Source organism: Camelina sativa, chromosome 19 (assembly GCF_000633955.1).
Source record: "Camelina sativa cultivar DH55 chromosome 19, Cs, whole genome shotgun sequence".
In the NCBI taxonomy this organism is placed as follows: Eukaryota; Viridiplantae; Streptophyta; class Magnoliopsida; order Brassicales; family Brassicaceae; genus Camelina; species Camelina sativa.
Window position 1 is genome coordinate 3,931,135 of NC_025703.1, and position 24,172 is coordinate 3,955,306.

At 37.5% G+C, this 24,172-nt stretch overlaps 7 protein-coding genes across 9 annotated transcripts; 2 read left to right on the forward strand and 5 right to left on the reverse strand.

Moving 5' to 3' along the window:
- On the reverse strand, positions 1,672-4,261 carry LOC104764637 (probable protein phosphatase 2C 36). The gene is made up of 4 exons (XM_019241082.1): positions 2,630-4,261; positions 2,421-2,534; positions 2,063-2,327; positions 1,672-1,966 (listed from the first exon to the last, which is right to left on the reverse strand). Exons 1-4 carry the CDS (start codon positions 4,112-4,114, stop codon positions 1,851-1,853), a joined length of 1,980 nt encoding a protein of 659 aa, XP_019096627.1. The 5' UTR covers positions 4,115-4,261; the 3' UTR covers positions 1,672-1,850.
- Positions 5,645-8,406, reverse strand: LOC104764638 (pectin acetylesterase 4). Its single transcript, XM_010488208.1, has 12 exons — positions 8,137-8,406; positions 7,974-8,056; positions 7,753-7,882; positions 7,591-7,670; positions 7,410-7,499; positions 7,122-7,246; positions 6,955-7,015; positions 6,806-6,859; positions 6,648-6,725; positions 6,447-6,552; positions 6,057-6,202; positions 5,645-5,942 (listed from the first exon to the last, which is right to left on the reverse strand). The coding sequence occupies exons 1-12, from the start codon at positions 8,309-8,311 to the stop codon at positions 5,853-5,855; spliced, it is 1,218 nt and encodes a 405-aa protein (XP_010486510.1). The 5' UTR covers positions 8,312-8,406; the 3' UTR covers positions 5,645-5,852.
- On the reverse strand, positions 8,553-12,575 carry LOC104764640 (pectin acetylesterase 5). Of its 3 annotated transcripts, none has more exons than XM_010488210.2 (13): positions 12,295-12,575; positions 12,124-12,206; positions 11,948-12,044; positions 11,101-11,133; positions 10,913-10,992; positions 10,716-10,805; positions 10,390-10,514; positions 10,114-10,174; positions 9,935-9,988; positions 9,751-9,828; positions 9,543-9,648; positions 9,152-9,297; positions 8,553-9,036 (listed from the first exon to the last, which is right to left on the reverse strand). In XM_010488210.2, exons 1-13 carry the CDS (start codon positions 12,509-12,511, stop codon positions 8,929-8,931), a joined length of 1,278 nt encoding a protein of 425 aa, XP_010486512.1. In that variant the 5' UTR covers positions 12,512-12,575; the 3' UTR covers positions 8,553-8,928. The 3 variants fall into 3 exon arrangements, with proteins under 3 accessions (XP_010486512.1, XP_019096628.1, XP_010486511.1); XM_019241083.1 differs by lacking the exons at positions 11,948-12,044; positions 12,124-12,206; positions 12,295-12,575 and adding exons at positions 11,310-11,392; positions 11,481-11,570; positions 11,684-11,728 and having other exon boundaries at positions 11,101-11,230; XM_010488209.2 differs by lacking the exons at positions 11,948-12,044; positions 12,124-12,206; positions 12,295-12,575 and adding exons at positions 11,310-11,392; positions 11,481-11,759 and having other exon boundaries at positions 11,101-11,230.
- On the forward strand, positions 13,462-15,714 carry LOC104764641. Its single transcript, XM_010488211.2, has 5 exons — positions 13,462-14,082; positions 14,408-14,465; positions 14,552-14,669; positions 14,769-14,886; positions 15,407-15,714. The coding sequence occupies exons 1-5, from the start codon at positions 13,516-13,518 to the stop codon at positions 15,458-15,460; spliced, it is 915 nt and encodes a 304-aa protein (XP_010486513.1). The 5' UTR covers positions 13,462-13,515; the 3' UTR covers positions 15,461-15,714.
- LOC104764642 (heat shock 70 kDa protein 3-like) lies at positions 15,974-18,457 on the reverse strand. Its single transcript, XM_010488213.2, has 2 exons — positions 17,995-18,457; positions 15,974-17,873 (listed from the first exon to the last, which is right to left on the reverse strand). Exons 1-2 carry the CDS (start codon positions 18,206-18,208, stop codon positions 16,138-16,140), a joined length of 1,950 nt encoding a protein of 649 aa, XP_010486515.1. The 5' UTR covers positions 18,209-18,457; the 3' UTR covers positions 15,974-16,137.
- On the forward strand, positions 20,242-23,007 carry LOC104764643. The gene is made up of 3 exons (XM_010488214.2): positions 20,242-20,860; positions 20,943-21,110; positions 21,242-23,007. The coding sequence occupies exons 1-3, from the start codon at positions 20,327-20,329 to the stop codon at positions 22,874-22,876; spliced, it is 2,337 nt and encodes a 778-aa protein (XP_010486516.1). The 5' UTR covers positions 20,242-20,326; the 3' UTR covers positions 22,877-23,007.
- On the reverse strand, positions 23,236-24,039 carry LOC104764645 (dolichyl-diphosphooligosaccharide--protein glycosyltransferase subunit 4C-like). Its single transcript, XM_010488217.2, has 2 exons — positions 23,927-24,039; positions 23,236-23,510 (listed from the first exon to the last, which is right to left on the reverse strand). The coding sequence occupies exon 2, from the start codon at positions 23,506-23,508 to the stop codon at positions 23,398-23,400; it is 111 nt and encodes a 36-aa protein (XP_010486519.1). The 5' UTR covers positions 23,509-23,510; positions 23,927-24,039; the 3' UTR covers positions 23,236-23,397.

Here is a 24,172-nt window from a genome sequence, read left to right on the forward strand (position 1 = left end):
GAGATAGCTCCTAGATTTATAAGCTAAGTGAGATAATAATGACCATACACGTGTCAAGATCTTACTCCGCTCTTATCTCCTAAATATCAGTTCTAAACTAGTTTTTTACGTTTCTAACCCTTCGTGGCATTGATTCTCGTACGTCGGTTCAATAATTGTCGGTTCAAATAATTGCGGAGTGTGTGTTGGCTCTGGTACGTTCGAGAGCGTACCCAAGTTCCGTGTGTTGCGGTCTTATCACCGTTAAGATTTAAACACCGCCTTACGTGTACTCGTGTAGATCTAAGATCTACGGTTTCGATCTTTGTTAACCTTAATTGTCCTTTGTCCACAGCATATATTCGTAAAACCGTTTATTTTTTAAGATTTTTTTATTTTACAATAGTAAAACAAAGATATTTTTAGCAGGGAAAATATCTAAAAATATCTCCAATAAAAAGAGTTTTTTTGGAGTTCTTGATATTACTAGAGTTTTTTTTTGGTCGTTTCTTAAGAAAGAGTTATCCAATAAAAAAGAGTAAAATACATTGAAAAAAAAAATGAGAAAATCTTTAAAAGTATAATTCATTGCTTACTTCTTGGTACCCCACGTTTTCATAAATCATTTAAATAAGTTAGTATACTAATATAATTAGGTTTTTTAGTTAGTTAATATAAATCTTAGAATATTATATATAATATGTTGTATTTGCAAAATTTACCCTATAGTAAATTTCTTTGTTTTGTAATATCAATGTACTTAAATATATATTTTTATTTTGGTGTTTTTACAATAATTAACAGTACTTGTTAATAAAATTATTTGGATTGACTTTGAAAGAACAATAAATATGTGTACATTCAAAAATACAATGAACTATGATTAAAATCAAATTTGTTTTAAGACCATGGTTTTGTGCATGGTAATCCATGGTCAAAAATACAATGAAATATAATTGAAATCAAATTTATGGTGATTAATAGTGTTTAAGATCATGGTTTTTTGGAAAATCATTTCAAAAAAGATTATTGTACAAAAATATACTTCAAATATGTTAAGATAGATTTTAAAAATATATTTCCGTTTATAAAAATTCAAATCACATCATATGTTGAAAAAATCTAATTTTTTTTTAACTTTATGTATTAAATAGTAATTCAAATAATTAAAGATAATATTAAATAAAAATGAAAGGAGAATTATATTTTAATCGAACATATTGCTTTAAATTAGGTAGATAGATTTTAGGAAATTTGAAATTAATATTATCAAATAAGGAAATGATTGTGTTTGGTTGTAAGGATTGTACAGAATTTAATTGAGACTTGTTTGGATACAAAAATAAAAAAAAAAATGGTACAAAAATGTACTCCAAAAATGTTAAAATAGATGTATTGTCGGGAGAGAACGTAGCAAAAAAATCAGTTCGGGATTCTTATCAAATTTAATTCCAGTAAATATGAACATAAATAGTGAATTTGTTCTTTCCTTTGTTAAAACTTAAAAGTTAAAAGTGATCTTCTATGCTAAACGGTAGCTAAAAGTAGTTATTTAAACTAAAAGTATTTGTTTTGAGAAATGTTTTATCCATGGTAGCTAAAATTAAAAGTCATTTTTCCGAATCTATTAATAGGATTATTCATTAATGACTACTTGTACATTTTTGTATATGCAAGATAATATACATGCTATTGACTAATTGCACTGTATAGTTTTTTACTTTTCACTAAGGTAAAATGGGTAAACAAATTCAACATAAATGTTAAAATATGCGCACGGGCAAATGATAGAAATTAACTTTGTGGAATGCCAAAAAAAAAAACCCAAAATTCTAAGCTACTTTAGTAAATCTCTTCAAAATATTAGTAATTCACATGGAAGATCTCCAAATTCTTCCTTCAAGTGAAATCACAATCACAGAAACATCGTCATGATACTTCCGACGATCTCCTTGTGGTATCTCCAGCAATTCATGAAAGTCCATACCTAAAAACCAAACAAAGTCGTACGTGAGTTTATAACCAAAGACTGCAATAAGAAGAATCTTTAGTGCGTTTGCGATTTGTTCTTTATTATTAGTACCATATTTCTTGGCAGCTCGAAGGAGGACTTCTTGAATGAGATGTTGAGCAGGATCGCCTTCAGGGAATGCTGAGATGAACGAGTCAACCTCGAAGATTGCTTCCTCGTTTGAAAAGTATTCGTATAATCCGTCAGAAGATAGGATTAAGAACTTGTCACGTGATGAGAGTCTATGGTGGTGGAGCGATGGAGAGCAAGTGATGTAAGGCGATGTTCCCACGTAGTTGATTCTAAACATCTCTAGAAGCGCTTCATTCCATTTTGGCTAAGGAAAGACAATTGAAATATTATTATCAAACCGAATAGAAACAAACCAAACAAAGTCTTTAATGGTCTTAATAAAATCGTGTCTATATACCTGTTTAAGAAAGGCAGCGCCAAATGCACGAGTGACCTTGAGATAACCTTTTACTCTATTATTCTCTATCGCCAATGCATCATCAGGATGTTCCTTCTTGATTCTTCTCACTTCCTGTCACATAGAAAAACATAATCAGTTTCTCATGTTTTTTCTTCCCAATCAAACCAACACAAATTGAGATCAGGACTTTCGCAAAAGATTTTCACCTCTTCAACGCTCGTGCTATGTTCCTTATTGAGTTGAACAGGAACCAAAAGACTCATTCCTGTTTCTGTTGTGAAAGATGTCTCTAATGGACTATCTTCTTTGATTCTCTCAAGCTCCTTTTGCATCTTCTTCTTCTTCCCATGATCTGGTCTTCGAGCAAGAACCGCTCGGCTATCTCCTACGCTCATCACGTAAATATCTTCTCCTTTCATCAATGTCACAAGAACGCAAGATCCCATCAATGCTAGTTCAGGATTCTCATCAACCATCAGATCAAACGATTCCTCTGTTTTCTTCAACGCTTGTTGAAGAGCTCTTAGAACGTCTTTGTGGTTAATCATCTCCAAATCCTTCTTATTCATTTTAATATCATTATTAGACTTTGTGTTATGCTCCCACTCGTACTTCCATTGCAACTTCTTCATGTCACTCGTTACGTTTCTTGGTCCGCAATCAACATTGTCCCCATTCATCACACGACATCTTTCTTGTACTGAATCAGAATCATGCTCGACTGTAATCGCGTTGCCACTATATGATTCAAGATTCTTGGATTCGGATTCACCTTTATCGATCCATAGTAACCCTTTGAGCTCTTTGAGCACGGCGGTGTAGAGATTCTTGAGAAGATAATCCGGTGGATCTGGACCGCTGAATCCGTCGTAAATACCGACGAAAAGCCAACCGTTTTCTTCGGAGAGGATGACGTGGACTCGATCTTCCCCTGCTTTCCCCTGCGCCCATTGTATCTTTGGCTCCTCCGAAGCAGACTCAGTCTTTTCTTCTTCTACTCCTCCTTTTTCAGTTATAGGGTTCTCGTGGCTGCTCTGAATCGTGCTTGAGTAGTTGCTCTCATGATCGGAGTGTGATGATCCGTCGAATGAATCGGAGCTGTTGATTGGTTCGACCACGCTCTTCTTAGAACGAGATAAATTGTTAGAAAACAGATTCGTGAAAACGTTTTTGAATGTAAGAAACTTTTTGTTATTAGGTTTTGGTTTCGTAAATGATTTGCTTCCACTTTTCTCTTTCTTCTTCTTCTTCCCTGAGACCAATCCGCTTTCGATCGGACCGGACAAGAACCGGCGTTCGAATAAACCGGAGCCGTGAACCGGTTTTTTAATCGGACCACGTGGCAGGGGCTGGAGAGGCAAGGAGGCGAATCTATTGGAGCTTTCGAACGCGGAGGCTAATCCAGATGTGTCTGTTGACGGAGAAGCTGAGAGAGCCGTCGAAGTATTAGCGCTAACGGAGGCGCCGGAGATTGAACGGAAAGTGGTGGTGGTTCCAGGTATAGGGTCGGGTCGGAGGGGTTGTTCCGGCGGAAAAGAAGATTTTGACCCGGTGATAACTGGAGGAACGTAGCAGAAAGAGTGGCCGAGGTTTTCTTGAACAAGTCCTACTCCGACATCGTATCGTGTGTTAACTTTTCCTGCGGTGGTTCCGGCGCAACAGCCACTAAAACATGCGACTCCAATTCCCATATTGAGAATGTTGAACGACGCAGAGCTATTAAAACGGCAACGTTCAGTGAAGGAGAAACTGTGTCGTGTCGTGTCGCATGATGGAGGCGAAACGGCGCCGTTAGTGTGTAAGTAGATTTTGTTGAGACAATATGATGGAATAGTAGCTTCGGCCTATTTATGTTGGAGCCAAATGGTGTACAATATGATGAAAAGAGTTGACTTTTTAATTAGGTTTATTCTGTTGGAATTATGTTTATTCCAATTTTTATTTGAATTAGTAAAAAAATAATGAAAAATTTGACAAGTTAATAGTATATCGTATCGTAAATAAGACTATGATTTTGCGATGATGAATGATATCATTTTCACTATAAACCAATGTCCCTAGTTTAGTATTTTACAATATACTTTTCTTTTGGTAAAACTTTTCATTGTTCATTTAAATAAATTTGTATTTTTGGTACGAGGGAGTTGACTTTTAACGAAGGGTACGTGTGGTTTGATTTTATAAATTATATAGAAAAGTATGAAAATTATAAAACTAATGGAATGCAAAAAGTCAAATGACTTACATGTTAATTCCATTACTAATTTAGTTTAGACCAGTCGCAAAGAAGAAACTAAATGCAGGAAACTTGCTTTATCTTCTCTCTAGGGCAGGCAAATCGTGTGCTAATGACTTACCAAATTATGCTATTATCAAATTTAACATCATTAAAAAACAAAAAAACACTACATACATACGTACAAATATTCATAAGTAGAAACTAATTTGATTGGTTATGGGTTTGTTTTGTATATACGTCTAGTAACATACGGAAAGTGGAACGACGATACTTACTTGTAATATATGTTGTGTATGAAATTGATTTTATAAAGCTTGAAATCTATAGACTTCATGTCAATCCATATGTTGCTTCCTTGTTTAGTTTTCTTTATAGCAAAAAAAAAAAAAAAAAAAAAAAAAAAAAAAAAAAAAAAAAAAAAAAAAAAAAAANACAAGTAGCATGTTAAACTGGCACTGACTTAGTTATAACAAGTATGAATGCAAAAAACAAAACTAATATTTTACCAGTTTGGAAATTAATATCATAAAAAAGATACCAGATATTCTTTGTAAGAGCAGCTGGCTGCTTACGTTGCAATATATGCATTGCATGAACTCTGCAATCAAAATTTTTTTCTAAGTTTAATCCTTTGAAAATTTCAACGTATCATGTTTCTATTTTTCACAGACCTCAATAACAATGAGATTTATATTACTAATTCTGCTACTAGTCGATGAGAATAATAACTCGACTAAATGCCATGATCAGGACACAGAGTGTTCGAACATTCATTTTTAAATTAGTTTTATAAGGCAATTAGTTTATTAACCATATATTATTATGCTTAAGCACGTAATTATATTTTGCGAATCCTTATAAAAAATTTTGTCAACGATTACGGGATTGAGAACGTGGAAGCAAAGAGCTTTGCAACTAATTCCACCTCTGACTATTTCTAAAAGAAATTTTTTAAAAAGAGTTATTATTACCGCAAACAGGCTCATTCAATCTCCTCCCCATTCTTGTTTAGACGTGTGGAGATAATATACCTCATTCATATAGTTCGTTACATCATACTTATATAATTCACGTTTTGGTTATATAAAAAGAAGAAAAAACATGCACAGTTGATAAACATGCTTACAGTTACAATAATAACTTTCTGCGACGCAATTAACTATTGCATCAAATTCATATTTATTTTCAGTTCAACAAGAGGTATTGCACGGGTAAGGACAATCGATTAGCTTAACCGGCTTTCGGTTGAAGTACCAATCACCTACTGACTCTGCAATGGTCTGTTCCAACAACAACAAAACGAAGGAGACACGAACTTGGTCAGTTCATTTGCTAGTAGAGAGGTTCAAGAAAATAAAGCAACAGATTACGTTAGTTGTCTTTTTTATTAATACCTTATTTTCGATTCTTGTTGAGGTTGGAGAGTGCCATGACTCTGTTATAGACGTCTGGCAATGGGAATTGCACGAATTTATGAACATCCCTCCGTCTTTGCTCTGCTGAAATCCCCCAATAGCATCCATCAGAGAACTGCGAAAACCTGCAAATCATAATAGATTTATCAAGTACAGAGCTGATAATATTAGACAACATAACTTATGCTCCAAGGAAGACAAAGATCTTAGTAAGGCCGAAAAGATTACAAAGGAAACAACAAACAGAGACTATATCTACGGATTGTAGTTTGAAACAGATGAGAATTTTGAGAAAACCGTTTTTTATAGAATCAATTTGCTCATATTGGTGCAACATCTTTAAGGTTTGTTAATGAGTAGATAAATTACCATGTAAAAATTTCATCTGTGAGGCGTCACAGTCCTGGATATTGAGTTTACACATCGCCCATCTTTTATCTGGATCCGCAGAATTTGGAACTAGGACATGCCGAATCTGAATATCATGTGCTTAGTTTTAGTAAAACAGAAAACGTGAATCTAATGGACACAAACAAAAAATTGATCATGCTTGGGATTGGTAACTCTAACCTGCCAATAATCGTAGGCTGCGTTGACAAGAAATACCGGAGTTCTTATGTTATTAAGGAATTCTTGAGGGAACATACACTGGAAGCCGAAATCAAGAAGTCTCAATACCAATCATAGTCAGGCCTGAACGTTTTTTCAAAGGAAGAGACAAATCCTACCTTAGATGGCTCTGTTTTGGCTACACAATTCTGATCCAAGCTCTTATCTACCCCCTGGTGGCAGCAACACAACCCAAAACCATGCAATCTTGACATTATTTAGTGCAATGAAGAATTCAAGATAATATTGATAGAAAGTGAATACAAACCTGCAGGGTAACAACATTATGATAGAAAGATTCCATTGTTGGGTTTCCTAAGACATCAGGCCTGAAAAAGAGGAAAGTAGATTTACGAAGACTGAGAGCACTGAAACTCGTGGGCAACACAGACATAGATGTTGTGGAAAAGTAGTGATCTAAGGCAGTTTACATACACGTTGAGAAAGAAGCCTCCATCGGAAACACATTTAACAGATGCATCATTTGGCAGGTGATCTCGAAAGTAGTCACAATGTATTAGAGTTGCCAAGCCACCTGCAGAACATCCTGTAAGAATGGCCTGCGTTTTCTCAAAATGTGTAACACCAAAAAGAAACATTAATGGAATTGCAAGACAGAGGCTTTAGATTCAAAAACTTCAGATTGATAAATAGATGAAAATACAAGGCAGGTAATCAAAGCCTACTAATACAATGCCGGTTATAAGACAAAGAGGACGTTACCTGTTTCGCATGTGACATGCCCATCGACAACAGTTCATCCATAATGGCCTCCCAAATGAGCTGCCCCCGGAAGAAAAGACGCGTGTCATTCTGAGAAGAGAGTCAAAGAAACATGAAAGTTTTATAGCACTCAATAGAATCTACAACCCATAATTTCCCATCCTACCAAAAGCCTTATTACCTTGAATTCAGCTTCAGGGTGTCCAGCGAAAGAAGCACCATCACAGTACCGTATATTGACTCTATTCCAGTTAAAGAAGTCTACAAACAAAGATACATATGGATTCAAAACTACCGGTAATATACAACTAGAATAGAAGAAACTACTAGAGAATCCTCGTACCAGGATTTTGAGATGGTTCACTGCTTAAAACGCCAAGAAAGGCCACTTCATGTTTAAAGTAGTTTGAAGAACCTAACCTAGTCATTGCTCTAGAAGAACATGACTCAATTGTATCGCACCAACCTCCACCCTTTTATAAGAAAATATCTCATGCTCAAAATATATTTCTAAATTACCAAGTAAAAGGAATTCAAATTCTATCAACAAATAAGAGTAGTTACCTCTAAAAAGAGAAGCCAGCTTTTGGAGCCAGATCCTGAACCCTTATCAAAGTGGTACCCAGGTAAGCTTCCATCTAAGCAAACTGTAAACAAATATACTCGGAAAGTTTTAGACTTTAAACAAAATAAGATAGAAGAATGAATCTATTGAATGATACAGTACAAGCTCCTCTGTCTTTAGCTTTACTCGACAACGTAAGTCTGACCATATTGCTACTGTCTGAAGTTGAATCTACGAAGAAAGAAAGGGAAAATACGATCAAGACGAGTCGGATCGAAGGGACAAGCCAGTTGCTTTTAGACCATAATTTGCTTCGTTGCAGAGAGCGAATCGCCATTGAAGAACAGAGACAAAGCTAAGGAAGCGATCAGTGATCAAACTATACGTTAGAAAACACAAAGCAGGTGACTTTCTTTGTGATTATATCGCAGTCTTCGCATGCGTCTTCAATAAGTTGCCACAACTTGGTTATAATGTGGAAAATTCTTTTATTGGACGACATACTTTGACCGTTGACTTTTCCAGACTTTTTTTCCCACGTACTTTTTCTTGATGCTATGTGAAAGAAAGACAAGATCTGCTGTTCTCATGACTTTGGAACTTATATCCACATTAAAAAACAATCCTTGTACAAATAAGTTACAATCAGAATATACATATGTGACTGCCAAGTGGCAAGTGGCAATTTGCGTAACTATCGATCAAATGAAGACGATATATTGTGATATACTGCATGTTGCTTTTTGTAATGAAGTCTCTTATGTGATTAACTACACCAGGAACAAAGCAATTGGCTTTCTCTGGATATCTTCAGCTTCAAGAACATGAAAACCTTTTAGGACTCAACCGATTGAGAAGTTTAGAGGAAGTCGACGCTCCCTGGATGAAGAAGCTTCCGGTGAATCGAAAAAATAAAGTAGAGGGATTGGCCAACGAGGATATAATAAGGCAAGTTCATGTCAAATTCAAGTTGTAACAAGAGGGATTGCACGGGTAAGGACAATCGATTAGCTTCACCGGGTTTCTGTTGAAGTACCAGTCACCTACAGATTCTGCAATTGTCTGTTGCCAAAAACAACAACCAAAAGAAGATGAGACATGCATGAACCGGGGTTAACTCATTTGTAAGAAGAAGAAAAGGCTTGAGAAAGCAAGCAACACGCTTTAAAATCGTTACTTTATTTTCGATTCTTGTTGAGGTTGGGGAATGCCATGTCACTGACATGACTGTCTGGCAATGAGCATAGCAGGAATCTATGAACATCCCACCATCTTTGTTCTGATGAAATTCCCCTATCGCATCCATCAGAGAACTGCGGAAACCTGCAAGTCATATAATATTCTTATAAATACAGCTGACCATATTAGAAAATAACTTATGCTCCGAGGATGATCTTATGATTCTTATAAACAGTCAACTTGTATCTTAATAAAGGCTAAAGATCTATAGCTACTTCACAGCTTGCTCATATCTACTGATTGTACTTTGAAACAGAGGATACTCCTAATAATCGGATTAGAGAATCAATTTGCTCATCCTTGCTTAACATCATTAAGGAGTACATTACCTTGTAGAACTTTCATCTGTGCGGCATCACAGTCCTTAATATTGAGTCTGCACTTTGCCCAACGTTTATCTGGATCCGCAGAAATTGGTACTAAGACATTTTGAATCTGAATATGTGCTTGGTATTAGTAAGACAATAAAAACATGAATTAGAGTAATCAAATGGAAGCAGGCAAACAAGTGCTCATGCTTTAAATGGTGTCTCTAACCTGCCAAAAATCGTAGGCTGGGTTGACAAGAAACACTGGAGTTTTAATGTATTTCAGGAATTCGTGAGGAAACATACACTGGAAATGAAAATCAACAAGTCTCAATACCAATTATAATCAGGCAAAGAAAAGACTATACCAGTAGATGGAAAATACAAAAATCAAAGTAAGACACAAAATCTACCATAGATGGCTCCATTTTGGCAACACATTTCTGATCCAAGCTCTTACCTACGCCCTAGTTTGTGTTAACCGCAGCAACCCAGCACAGAACCATGCAAAAATCCATCACATGTTCTTGTTCATTTTGATGAAGAATTCAAGAAAATATATCACAAAGTATGACAGAAAGTGGGAAGGAACCTGGAGGTTAACAACATCATGATAGAAAGATCTCATTTTTGGGTTTCCAAGGACATCAGGCCTGAAATGAAGGGAAATAGCTTTACTAAGACTGAGAAATAGTGTGAACTGGATTCACATTGACAGTAATTTCCAAGCTCTGTGGAGTATAGTCTGCTAAAAATTCAAGAAAAATCTAACATGTGTGGTTCATAAACCTAGCTTAGACCCAAAGAACTTAACAAAAGAGTACTGGAATTCATGAGTCTATGAAAAAGTTAATGAGCAGAAACATACACGTTGAGAAAGAAGCCTCCATCAGAAACACATTTAACAGATGCATCTTTTGGAAGATGATCTCGAAAGTAATCACAATGTATAAGAGTTGCCAAGCCACCAGCAGAACATCCTGTAAGTATGGCCTACATTTTCTCAAATTTACAGAAGAAGAACAAAAATTAATCTGTAGCAAGTTACCTAAGTAGGCAAATTCGAAAAATGCAGAAGAGAATATGGACGATCCTGTTAATATAAATGGAATATTGGAATGTAAGACACTTTCATGGTCATTGGTCACTAGAAGCACATTGACAAATTCATATTTAGAAGATCATGGACGTTACCCGTTTTGCATCTGACATGCCCATTGACAACAGTTCATCAATAATAGCCTCCCAAATGAGCTGACCCCGGAAGAAAAGCCGTGTTTCATTCTGAGAAGAGAGAAAGAGAGAGTCGAATAAACATGAAAGTATTGAACTTTAGTTGCTTTCAATAGAATCTGACCCAAATTTGTCAGCCTACCAAAGCCTTATATTACCTTAAACTCAGCTTCAGGATGTCCAGCAAACGAAGCACCATCACAGTACCTTACCGCAACCTTGTTCCAGTTAAAGAATTCTGCAAAAACAACAAAAAAAGACGGCCTACATCATCTACAAGTAGTCTAGAAGAAGGTCAACTATAAAAGACAACAATGGAGAATCAAGCTACTAGAGATTCCCGTACCAGGATTTTGAGATGGGTCAGTGCTTAAAACACCTTGAAAGGCCACTTCTTGTTCAAAGTAATTGGAAGAACCTAATTTAGTCATTGCTCGAGCAGAACATGACGCAATAGTATTACACCAGCCTCCACCCTTATCACTCAAATACATCAAACAAAGTTCCCAAGTAAAGTCATCAACTTTAAATTGTATCAAACAAAAAATTGAATACCTCCAAATGAACAAGCCAGCTTTTGGAGCCAGATCCAGAACCCTCATGAAAATGGTACCCAGGTAAGCTTCCATCCAAACAAACTACAAAATTAAAAAAATTTCAGTTAAAAAAAATCAAGACTTTCAAAACGTAAAACAACAAAAAGTTAGAGGATTAGTAACACAGTACAAGCTCCTCTCTCTTTAGCTTTACTCGACAACTTCAATTTAACCAGATCGCTGATAGGCAGAGATCGGTCAACGGAGGGGGTGGTAGAGTCTGACGTGGGATCGAAGAAGAAAGAGAGGAAAAATACGATTAATACAAATCCGATTGAAGCGACAAGCCAGTCGCTTTTAGCCAATTTTCTAAACCGCAGCAGAGAGCTAAACCTTGGAATCGCCATTGAAGAACAAGGGAGCGATCACTAGTTCACTACACTGATTAAAATAAGAATAATACTTAGGTTGAACATCTTCCTTCTCAACCAATAAGAATCTTTCGTACATTATCTTGTTTAAAAAAAATAAATCAAATTAAATTAAAAAACAATACATATTAAATAAACAAATTCTATATATTTTTTTGAAAGAAAAGTTATATATTGGCTTGGTTTAGATTTTACAATTAGAATGAAATGATNGTGCTTAAAACACCTTGAAAGGCCACTTCTTGTTCAAAGTAATTGGAAGAACCTAATTTAGTCATTGCTCGAGCAGAACATGACGCAATAGTATTACACCAGCCTCCACCCTTATCACTCAAATACATCAAACAAAGTTCCCAAGTAAAGTCATCAACTTTAAATTGTATCAAACAAAAAATTGAATACCTCCAAATGAACAAGCCAGCTTTTGGAGCCAGATCCAGAACCCTCATGAAAATGGTACCCAGGTAAGCTTCCATCCAAACAAACTACAAAATTAAAAAAATTTCAGTTAAAAAAAATCAAGACTTTCAAAACGTAAAACAACAAAAAGTTAGAGGATTAGTAACACAGTACAAGCTCCTCTCTCTTTAGCTTTACTCGACAACTTCAATTTAACCAGATCGCTGATAGGCAGAGATCGGTCAACGGAGGGGGTGGTAGAGTCTGACGTGGGATCGAAGAAGAAAGAGAGGAAAAATACGATTAATACAAATCCGATTGAAGCGACAAGCCAGTCGCTTTTAGCCAATTTTCTAAACCGCAGCAGAGAGCTAAACCTTGGAATCGCCATTGAAGAACAAGGGAGCGATCACTAGTTCACTACACTGATTAAAATAAGAATAATACTTAGGTTGAACATCTTCCTTCTCAACCAATAAGAATCTTTCGTACATTATCTTGTTTAAAAAAAATAAATCAAATTAAATTAAAAAACAATACATATTAAATAAACAAATTCTATATATTTTTTTGAAAGAAAAGTTATATATTGGCTTGGTTTAGATTTTACAATTAGAATGAAATGATATATCGGTTTGAGTTTACAAATAAGGTGATTAAGGTTTAGATTTTACATTTCAAACAAAATTATATGTCGGTTTGGGTTTACAAATGAGATGGTTATGATTTAGATTTTATAATTAGAACGAAAATTATATGTCGGTTTGAGTTTACAAATGAGATGGTTAGGATTTAGATTTTACAATTAGAATGAAATTATATGTCGGTTTGGGTTTACAAATGAGATGGTTATGATTTAGATTTTATAATTAGAACGAAAATTATATGTCGGTTTGAGTTTACAAATGAGATGGTTAGGATTTAGATTTTACAATTAGAATGAAATTATATGTCGGTTTGGGTTTATAAATAAGCGGTTTAAGTTTTAAATATTTTAATAATATATACCGATTTTGTTTCCTTATTTTATAAAAAAAGTGAATACATATGTTCTTAAATATATTATAAGATGTCAGATTCTTATTGGCTAAAATAAGGAGAAGTGAACAAAAGAGTTGAAACCCAAGAATTGTCCTTAAAATAAATGTTAATTAACATCTGTGGTTACATGATTGAAACAGCTCAACCGAAACGAAACTCCAAAAACAACCTCATAACTAATCGAACCAAATTATGATAAACCGAAATTACCGGTTAGAGAGTTGAACCGATTGGAATGCCTAAAGTCGAAACTAAAAGCCTCTTTGTGACTCAGCGGGTTTTAGTGTAAATTTCAATGTTTTGAAACTAGCTATTTTGCCGCCGAAGAAAACAGTGTGTTTGGGAAACGCTTCGATGGCGTCGTCGTCATCATCGTCAAGGTCGCTGGTTTCTTCATATACCTTCGATGATAAAGACCTAGAAGACGCTGATTTATGGGCGGTGATTGATTCCGCCGCCGCCGCAGCTACTACCGCCGGGAAATCTCCGAAACCCTTAGCTATTAGGTATCCAAATTACAATTCTCCTCCGACGCCTGTTACGTATCCTTCTCCTCAGTCGAAGATTCTTCAGATCCCGAATCGTGACCCTAATCTTGGCCGGCGGTTGAATGAGGAGTCTCCGCGTCCGAACAAATTGGCCAGATCTCGCGTCTTGTCGGAGGTGAAGAGTGAGACTCCGATGGCTCTTGTTACGACGGCGAACAGGAATTCGACCCCGAGTATCATCAATTCGACGAGGTTTACTTCGCCGGAGAGTTACTTGTCGCCTGGGATTAGGCATACTACGCCCTTTTCGGAGGTTTCTTCTCCGTCAGCGAGCTGCATTAAGAACGATCCGGTTAATGAGATGCGACATAGCTTGTACGGTAGCTTTCCTTCAGCTAATCTGTTCAAGGAGTACCAGAATACAGCCATGGCGGTATTTCGATTTGCTCTCTATTTCATTGAATTTTATAAAATTTTGTTTATTCTATGGAATTGCTATGATGATTTGGGAACCTACGAAGAAATCTGAAGCTTCTTAGATGATGGATTGTAAAATTTATCCTAGATTTTGTTGATTTCAAGAGTAGTTTTGTGCATTGAAGGTGTTCGATGAAATGCCAAGCAGTGTTTTCTTATGATTTTATTGCGATCATGACTTGTTTATAGCTTCGTTTCTTCATCAAGAATGCCTAATATTAGCGTGACATGAAATGATATGATTTTGTGAAGTAACAACATGGCTTCATCAATTATTACAGATTCTAGAGAAATCTGATTACACGATGATATCAGGAAAGGCATACATTAAAAAGTCAGGTGAGAAGATTATGCTTGCTGTTTGCTTATTGTTATCTTTACATTTGATATTTGGTTTTGATGCTGCATTGTATGGAAATGTCAAGGTTGGAGGAAAATATCGTTTTACTTCAACGTGTCTTATGAAATCAGAGACAAGACTATTGAATTTGACGAAAACAGAAATGTCCAGCGTGCTGAGTTCATTGTCCGAGCCATCATGCAGTAATGTTCTTCTCTATAAACCTGAATTTGATGGTGGGTTTAGCAGATAGTGTGTAGTACTTAAATGTTGTTTAACCTTTTGGTTTATGGTCTTTTCAGTGGAGGGAGATTCGCTGACGGATGGGGCTCTTGTGAGCGACGTGAGAAAAAGTTTCTTAAACCAAATCACGATATCCCCAGCACCGCAGAGACCAGAGCCAAAAACCGAGCTTGCCAGGTACTTCTTCTCTAATGATCTTGGTTACTGAATGTAGTTGATATGTCATTTTTTAACAGACCATGCTAGTTGAATTTGATACATCTGCACGACAAGTCTAGGTGATAAAGAGACTTCGAGAATGAAGTACCTTAACTAGCATATAGAGATTCTTAGCTTTAAGGTTCTGCACATATGATTTCTACCTAGCTGATTTCAGCCTATTTAAAGTTGCCAGAAATGACAGAAATGGTTGAGACAAGATAACACACTGATTTCTTGCACTTTACTATCAAACTGAATGCCGGTTACTGAACGTGGGTCTTGCACAATGTTATGATTCCAATACAGAATACTTTTTACTAATTCAGGGAATAGATATAGGAAAAAAAACTAGCAATCATAGCGCGTAGAACTTAGAGAAACTTAGAGTTAGGGCTTAGGAGTTCAACGTTCTAAAAATCATTGGTATTAGCTTCAATGTTCATTGTGCTATGTTCCTACTTCATAATGCTCTAAGAATATCCTTTTTTACCTGCAGGATCTTCTAGGAATCGGTGAATATCGAGAAAACCCAACTGGGTTGCCACGATGATCAGTCAAGATCAAATGTGTTTCCCGACCTTGCCATCACCAAGCTAAATCTTACCAAACCCACACCAACCAAGTCATCTTTATTATGCATCAAGATATATGCATCTTTATTAAGCTACAAGATAGCTTGATCCTACGGTTTTCATGGATCTGTGAGTCTTGACTTGGCTGTAATGTAGGGGTATTACGATTTGTATCAAGTATCTATCTAAAATCAACATAACAAAATATAACATTCAATCTTATTATTGTTTAGCTATCTCGTAGAATTACGGTTGACGTCTTCTAAGACTCGGAAGACATAAAGTCCTACAGACCTACACTCTTCACCTGATTCCAAAACTTACACACAGTCCTGAACCTGATTCCAAAAGTTACATGAAGACATGAAGTCCTACACTTTTGACCTGAATCCAAAAGTTACACACACACAGTCCTGAACTCTGGAACAAGACATAAGATGGTATCTAGTATTTTTGTTATGCTAGAAAAAAAAAGAAGAGTTTGTTGTGACTTGAACTAATCAAAACATCTTCTGTTATAGCTTTAATAAAAGGGGAAAACAATCGAGAATTCCCAAAGTATAGTTACATGAATAACAAAAAAGGAAACCAAAAAGGGGGACAATATAGAGAATAGTATTCTGAACGACAGGACCGAGCACAGAGGAGAAGGTTATTAATCGACTTCCTCGATCTTGGGACCTGCACCTCCAGCAGGAGGAGGAACATCCTCGTCCATTCCTCCTGGAGCTGGACCACCAGCTTCACCACCTTGATACATCTTCGCTATGATTGGGTTGCAAAGACTCTCGAGCTCTTTCATCTTGTCCTCAAATTCATCACACTCTGCTAGCTGGTTGCCTTCAAGCCATTCAATGGCTGCTTCAATAGAGTCTTCAATCTTCTTCTTGTCATCTGCTGCAAGCTTCTCACCAATCTTCTCATCACGGATTGTGTTCCTCATGTTGTATGCGTAATTCTCAAGAGCGTTCTTGGCGTCCACCTTCTTCTTGTGCTCTTCATCCTCTGACTTATACTTCTCAGCTTCTTGAACCATTCTCTCAATCTCGTCCTTTGACAATCTTCCTTTGTCGTTGGTGATTGTGATCTTGTTCTTTTGCCCAGTCGTCTTGTCCTCAGCCGAGACGTTGAGGATACCGTTCGCATCAATGTCGAAACAGACAGTGATCTGAGGAACACCTCTTGGAGCTGGAGGGATGCCGGAAAGCTCAAATTTACCCAAAAGGTTATTGTCTTTGGTTCTTGCTCTCTCGCCCTCATAGACTTGGATCAAGACACCGGGTTGGTTGTCTGAATAAGTTGAGAAGACTTGTTCTTTCTTTGTTGGGATGGTTGTATTTCTCTGGATCAAAACAGTCATGACTCCTCCAGCGGTTTCAAGACCAAGAGAAAGTGGTGTGACATCGAGCAAGAGGAGATCTTGAACCTTCTCGTTACCCTCACCGCTAAGAATAGCTGCCTGGACAGCTGCACCATAAGCAACAGCCTCATCGGGGTTGATGGATTTGCAAAGCTCCTTGCCATTGAAGAAATCGAGGAGCAACTGTTGGACCTTGGGAATACGGGTAGAGCCACCAACTAGGACAACATCATCAACTGAGCTCTTGTCCATCTTAGCATCACGAAGACACTTCTCAACAGGCTCCATACACTTTCTGAAAAGATCCATGTTAAGCTCCTCGAATCTAGCACGTGTGATCGGAGAGTAGAAGTCAACACCATCAAACAGAGAGTCGATTTCGATAGTAGTCTGAGCAGTAGAGGAAAGAGTCCTCTTCGCTCTCTCACAGGCGGTTCTCAACCTCCTTAGAGCTCTCGGGTTCCCACTAATGTCCTTCTTGTTCTTCCTCTTAAACTCTTGGACAAAGTGGTTCACCATCCTGTTATCAAAATCCTCACCACCAAGATGAGTGTCTCCAGCAGTCGCCTTAACCTCAAAGATACCTTCCTCAATGGTAAGAAGAGAGACATCGAAAGTACCACCACCAAGGTCAAAGATCAAAACGTTCTTCTCACCAACACTAGTCGCCTTCTTGTCTAAACCATAAGCAATCGCAGCAGCAGTAGGCTCGTTGATGATACGCATAACATTCAAACCAGCAATGACACCAGCATCCTTTGTAGCTTGACGCTGAGAGTCATTGAAGTAAGCAGGAACAGTTACAACAGCGTTCTTGATCGTGGTACCAAGGTAAGCTTCAGCAATCTCACGCATCTTGATGAGAATCATGGAAGAGATCTCTTCAGCAGAAAACTCCTTGTCTTCTCCCTTGTAGTTCACGACAATCATTGGTTTTTCACCAGGTCCGGAGATGATCTTGAAAGGCCACAATTGTCTGTCGCTTTGAACAGAGCTGTCATTGAATCTTCGACCAATCAACCTCTTTGCATCTGTCACATAACAGAACAGATCACAGTTAAACCACAAGAAAACAATTAAATTACTACTCTATGAAACCCTAAATCATCGCTACTACAGATCTACTTGTATCTTAGTACAGAGGAAACGTACCGAAAACAGTGTTGATGGGGTTCATGGCGACCTGATTCTTGGCGGCGTCACCGATCAAGCGTTCGTTGTCGGTGAAGGCGACGTAAGAAGGGGTGGTACGGTTACCTTGATCATTAGCAATGATCTCAACACGGTCGTGTTGCCAAACTCCAACACAAGAGTAAGTGGTACCGAGATCGATACCAATCGCTGGACCTTCTCCTTTACCAGACATTGTTAAACTCTTTTGACTAGAGGAAGAATTTGAGGTTTAATAATAGTAATGAAACCGAATGAACAAACTTAGATAGATTTTAGAGAGAGGCAAGTGCGAGCGTGCGGCTAGGGTTTTGTTTTTTTTCCGAAAGAAGTGGTCGAAGGAGAAGTCTTTATAGATTTTGTACTAATGGTTTCGAGAATCTTCGATTGGTTCGATATGTAACCACACGATCTTTTTAAGTTGGATCTGACAGTCACGGAGCGTTTCTTCTTTGCACTTTTTCCTTTTTTTCAGACCTTTAAAAAAATAAGGCTCGTTGAAATAGGAATACTTCCAAGTTGGGGTTTGGGTGGGGACTCGAAGAAGCCGTTTTAAAAAAAGGCTTCGAGAATCTTCGATTCGGTGGCTTTAGTCCCTAATCAACGCCGGTCATTGGCTCTGACGTACTTGACATTTCTTTGTGTTTTCATTGGCTTTTTAGTCGGTCCATTGGTCACCGACTCACCGTCAATGTTAGCTTTCTCTTTTGTCTTTAAATCAAATTTGAGGCCCAATGGACTTGTCTTGGATGGTAATTGACGACAAAGAAAGAAGTTAATGTGCTTTATTATAGTTGTAATTTGTAAAGCTGCATAATGCATATGATTGTGAAGAAGCCTTAGACAAATCATAATCCACCGCAGTTCGTTTAGATTGATGGACCATAAATGATAAAAAGTGTTGGTGACATGAGCCATAGTTCATGGATACTGCCATATGTTTAGAATCAGTTAAACTAGATGATTTGAATAGTTTTAAGAGTGAGAGTTTTGGGCTTATATAACTCTTACTCTTAATTTTGATAAACTAATATGGCCCAAACGACACGTGAAAGAGGTATGCATATGGCCATATGGGAAGATGGTATATTGTTGTTTTTAGTTTCCATGCAATGCAATAAACCAGGTGGCAATAACTTCAACATTCTCAAAGAATGTATATATTTTTTTTTTCATAAATGCAATCAATCAACCAATTTAAAAACTCAACTATAATAGGGAACTCATTTTCAAATTTAAATTCTTTAAAAAAAAACGAATTTTTGTGGCATAGAAAGTTGCATCCATGAATGAAAATACTCAAAATAGAATAGGGTGTACAAGTACCAAGTATATGATAGTTGTAGGACCAAATTAATTATTCATTTCAAATTCCCTGGCGAAGAGGACATAATACTAACCATGAAGCGTGCAGCTTGTGATTAATGCTCTCTATTCGAACTCGAACTGTTCTTGTTGTTGATGAGACTTATGTCTTTCAGACAGCCAACTCCTTCTCCTTTGTCTTATTCCATTATTAATTGAGTTACGCTTTTGACAATATTATCTCTAAAATCAAATCTCTTTACCCTTTTCTTCCGTCGATGAAACTTTCAAATTGAGAAAATGAAAGGTCGATTACGTGGTGAACATTACATTTCCAAAATCTAGTATGAGTAAAAGAAAACTAAACCCTCGAGAAACTTGGAGAAACATATAGATTTGTCAATTTTTTGAAACCAAAACGTTTTGTTTTTTTCTTTGGTATGAAACCAGCTGGTTTAAATCGTTTCCATCTTACCCCTATATGGTTCAAACCTGTCCATATTGTATTAGAACCGAAATAAATTTGATTTCTAGTCTAGTTCTTATATTTTATAAACCGAAAAATATCAACTATCCAACCAAAGCCAAACCAAAAACCCTATAGACACACTACCTAAAATGTATATTAGCATGGGCTAAACAAAACTATACCATAAGACCAATCGGTTTAATTCAGTATTTCCTTACACCTACATGTATATGGCATGGCCTAAACCCAAACTATCTAAAATGTCAGTTCCTTTAAACTAATTTAGTTTCTCTTGCCCCCTTTTGTTGGTGTGGCATTACTGAGTCTGGTTTACTTTGGTTCCTTTGCTACAAAATATTGAAAATAAAATTACACGTAAAAGACAGCTGCTCGTAAGTCTTAACTCTTTGACGTTAACACTCTAAATCCCATCACACCTTATTTATACGTAGTCTTCTTGCTCACCATAACCTTCATCTCATCATCTTCATCAAACAAGTATCCTTACATAAAAATCCACAAAAACAATCCATAAAAAGAATGCGTGACACAACATGGCTAGAGCGACTCAACCTGGCTCTGAGAACCGCCATGGCTTGTCTCATCGTGAGCTTAACAACTTTGTACGCTCCTAAACCACTAAAACATTTCACAACGTTTCCAGCCTTTTCTTACTTGACCACAATCCTGATCTGGCTCTCCGATGCTGAACCAACATATGGCGAAGTACTCAAGTGCTGTGTTGATGTCACATACGCCACTTTTCAGACAACAGCCATTGTGCTAGTGAGTGTCTTGGTGGTTGGACCAGCTTCACTAGGAAATGGCTTGGTGGCTCCAGTTGCTGTGGCCCTAGCGTCTTTCATCGTGGCTTTTCCTGTTTCCACTAGTCTTCTCACTAAACGGATAGCCTTCGGGCAAATTGTTGTCGTCTACGTGACTTTTGTGGTGTTCAATGGAGAGGTGGCTCATGTTTTCATGCTCCCGGTTCATTTGGCGGCCAGTACAGCACTTGGAGCCATCGCTTCTATCCTAGCCGTGCTTCTCCCGTTTCCAAGGCTAGCTCATAGTCAGGTGAGTCTTGAGATTATTTTTCCATATTCATAACGATGACACAGTCACAAAATACTTACCTTAGGTTTTAAATGGTTTACAGATGAGCAAGGGTTGCAAATTATATGCTGAAACTGCTCTTGAGAGGTTGAATTTATTCGTCGATGTCATGATGGCTCGAGACAACACTACAGCTCAGGTTTTGATCGCACGGGCAGCTTCATTGTCTGCAGCAGCAAAAAACACACTCAAGAGCATCAAAATCCACCATGTAAGCCAACTGTCTTAACAAACTTAAACATAATCATTGTTAGAAAACTGTAACTCTTTTGGTTTCGGCTCATCTTGTGAGACTAAATTGACTAATCATCTGTTTCTGATGAACCTATTATTTGGTAACAGGATCGTTTGGCATGGGAGAGACCAGATACAAGATTCTTGAGAAGGAAGCAGAAGTTGGATCCTGGGGAGAAACTGCATGCAACAGAATATCTGATGAGGGGACTAGAGCTAGCATTGGGTTCTTGCAGTTCCTTTCCTCAAGGCATGAACCGCGATGAACTGACTCGTCTTTTAGAAGGTCCAAGAACACATATTGCTCCCCAGTCATCATCTACTCTTAAGTCTCAAGATAGTCTAGACTGGCATCTTGAGGCTGGGTCTCTGTCCACTGCAGCTTTACCGGTTTGTTTCTTCCGATACTGCGTCAAAATCTTCAGAGCTGATTCCTTATCTGTGAGACAAGACAGTAACTCTGTAAATAGGAGTAATACGGAGGAAGAAACTCATCCAGGAAACGAAGGATTGTCCATAACCAAAAAGGTTTTGGACATTCTATGTGTCTGGATGGCCAGAGAAAAGTTTGTCTTTGCATTCAAGTGCTCGATTTCTCTAGGCCTTGCGGTTCTGTTTGGTATTATGTATAATAAACAGAACGGGTATTGGTCGGGTCTAACTGTAGCCATTAGCCTTGTAAGCGGTAGGCAAGCAACATTAACAGTGGCGAATTCTCGTCTACAAGGGACAGCGATGGGATCAGTCTATGGTCTATTATGTTGTTTTCTTTTCCATAGACTAGAAGAATTCAGGTTCTTACCTCTGCTCCCTTGGATAATCCTCGCCGTCTTCATGAGGCACAGCAAAGTCTACGGCCAGCCTGGAGGAGTTACAGCAGCCATTGCTGCACTGTTGATACTTGGAAGGAGAAATTATGGAGCTCCAACTGAGTTTGCGATCGCTCGCATTGTTGAAGCTTCAATCGGGCTGCTCTGTTTTGTCTTTGGGGAGATTCTCGTCACCCCTGTGAGAGCAGCAACCCTTGCAAGAACCGAACTTACCCACTGTCTTGATGCCCTCTTAGTTTGCATACAGTCAGTGGTTCTTTGTTCTGAGCAGAAGAACCAGAAAATGGCAGCGGTTACAGATTTGAGAAAAAGACAGGCGAAACTCAAATCTCACGTAGACGCATTAGAGAGGTTAACAGGAGAGGCCTTAACAGAGCCTAAGATTCCATTCCTCCGCCCACTCAACACGGTCAGTTACTACAAGCTTTTGGGGTCTTTCTCGAAGATATCTGATCTTTGTCTCTATGTTTGTGATGGCCTCAAAAATCTATCTGGAGTTCAACCAAACCTTGTGTTTCCTTGGGAAAACATCACTCATGACCTGAGAGCCTTCCAAGAAAAGCTTAACCCTTCGGTGAAATGCTTAAAAGAGATCACCATAACCAAGTCGCAAGCAAGGCTCCAAAAGGAGTTGCAGAAGAGAAAGATATGCCATAATATTGAAGCAGGAACAACATCAAACGAAAACTACTCAAACATGGAGTTGGGTCCAAGCCAGGATGATGCAGAGAGGTTTACGGTTTCTTTTGTAAGGCTACTGAAGGAAGCAACTGACAAGATAAGTGATAACACAGGTGAAGAGGTGCTCAAGAAGAGTGAAACTGCTCTATGTCTGAGCAGTCTAGGGTTTTGCATTAGCAGACTGATGCAAGAAACAATATGTATTGTTACAGAAATAGCCCATACAACTTGATTTTTGGAAGAATCTTAGAGGATGTTTAGTAACACTAAAGCAGAAACCATGATGTAAGAAACATTAAGTGTACAAAATTAATGTAAAAACAGAGAGAATTGTAGCAAAACGAAGCAAATGGTTTAACTATATAGCGCAACAATTGTTAGATACCCTGCAAACAGAACAAAGAACATTCATTAAGTTGTGTCTGCTTTCTCCCCTATCAATGAATGAACTCATGCCTCGTGGTTTGGTCATTGTATCAATGAGCATGTAAACCCAAACTAACATAAACACCAAAAATTTCACCAACCCTCACAGCTGAGTAAATCAGGCATAATTTATCAAGTAAAACGCGGGAATTGCTCTAGAAAAAGAAAAAAAAAAAAAATCCTTTTATAGTGAAATTACCAAAGTATGTGAATAACAGGACTACAATAAAAAGAGAGACTTCTCCAGCTAAAACCATATTGTCAACATACATCAACTATATATCAATTCTGACATATCAGAGACAAGTGAATTTGAAGCTCATCTCTCTATTCGAATTTAGGGTCGTCAGCCATAACGAAATGGTAGGCTATCACCAGTATGAAAATGAAGATTCCAAGGAAATTGGCAAAGAAGCCCAGATCTTGATCGTCAAACATATCTGTAACATTTACAAATCAAACCATTGGAGGATATTAGAATTTAAAGAGAGAAGCTGCTCATCATGTGATGAAGACTGTAACCAAAACAGACATTCACAAAATCAACTCTTTTTAACAAACTCTAATTTTATTTTCGAATCGTATCACAATTGGCATCAACAATTGCGGGTTATACATTATAATGAATCCAGAACTCTGATAACTAAATCCAATAAAGGGAAGTATGTTTTGTTAATCGATCCAATAAGAAAACCAAAAAAAACCCGACATTGATTGAATCTGATTAGCAGTAAGATGAAACAAAGGCCGCCGTTGCTCAGATCACTGTGTAAATACCCTAGGGGACTGGAGATCTAATTACCCAAAACTCGAAACAAAATATATGAAAATCGAAGAGAAATCACCGATCCTTTACCTTGGAAAAGCGCAGAGATTTCTCGTGAAAGACAGTTCTGGAGGAGCAGAGAAGAGCACCCTTGTGAGAAAATGTGTGTTTCTAACTTTCAACGTTGAAGTCTCTCTGAAGCAGCAATGTATTGAAGTGAAAGCACATGACTCCAACGACGTCGTTTTCTTCTTAATTCCAACCCGATGCATCATCATCGTTAGATTTGGGTATTGTGAATTAATTTAGTCAATACCGGTTTGGTACAAATCTCAT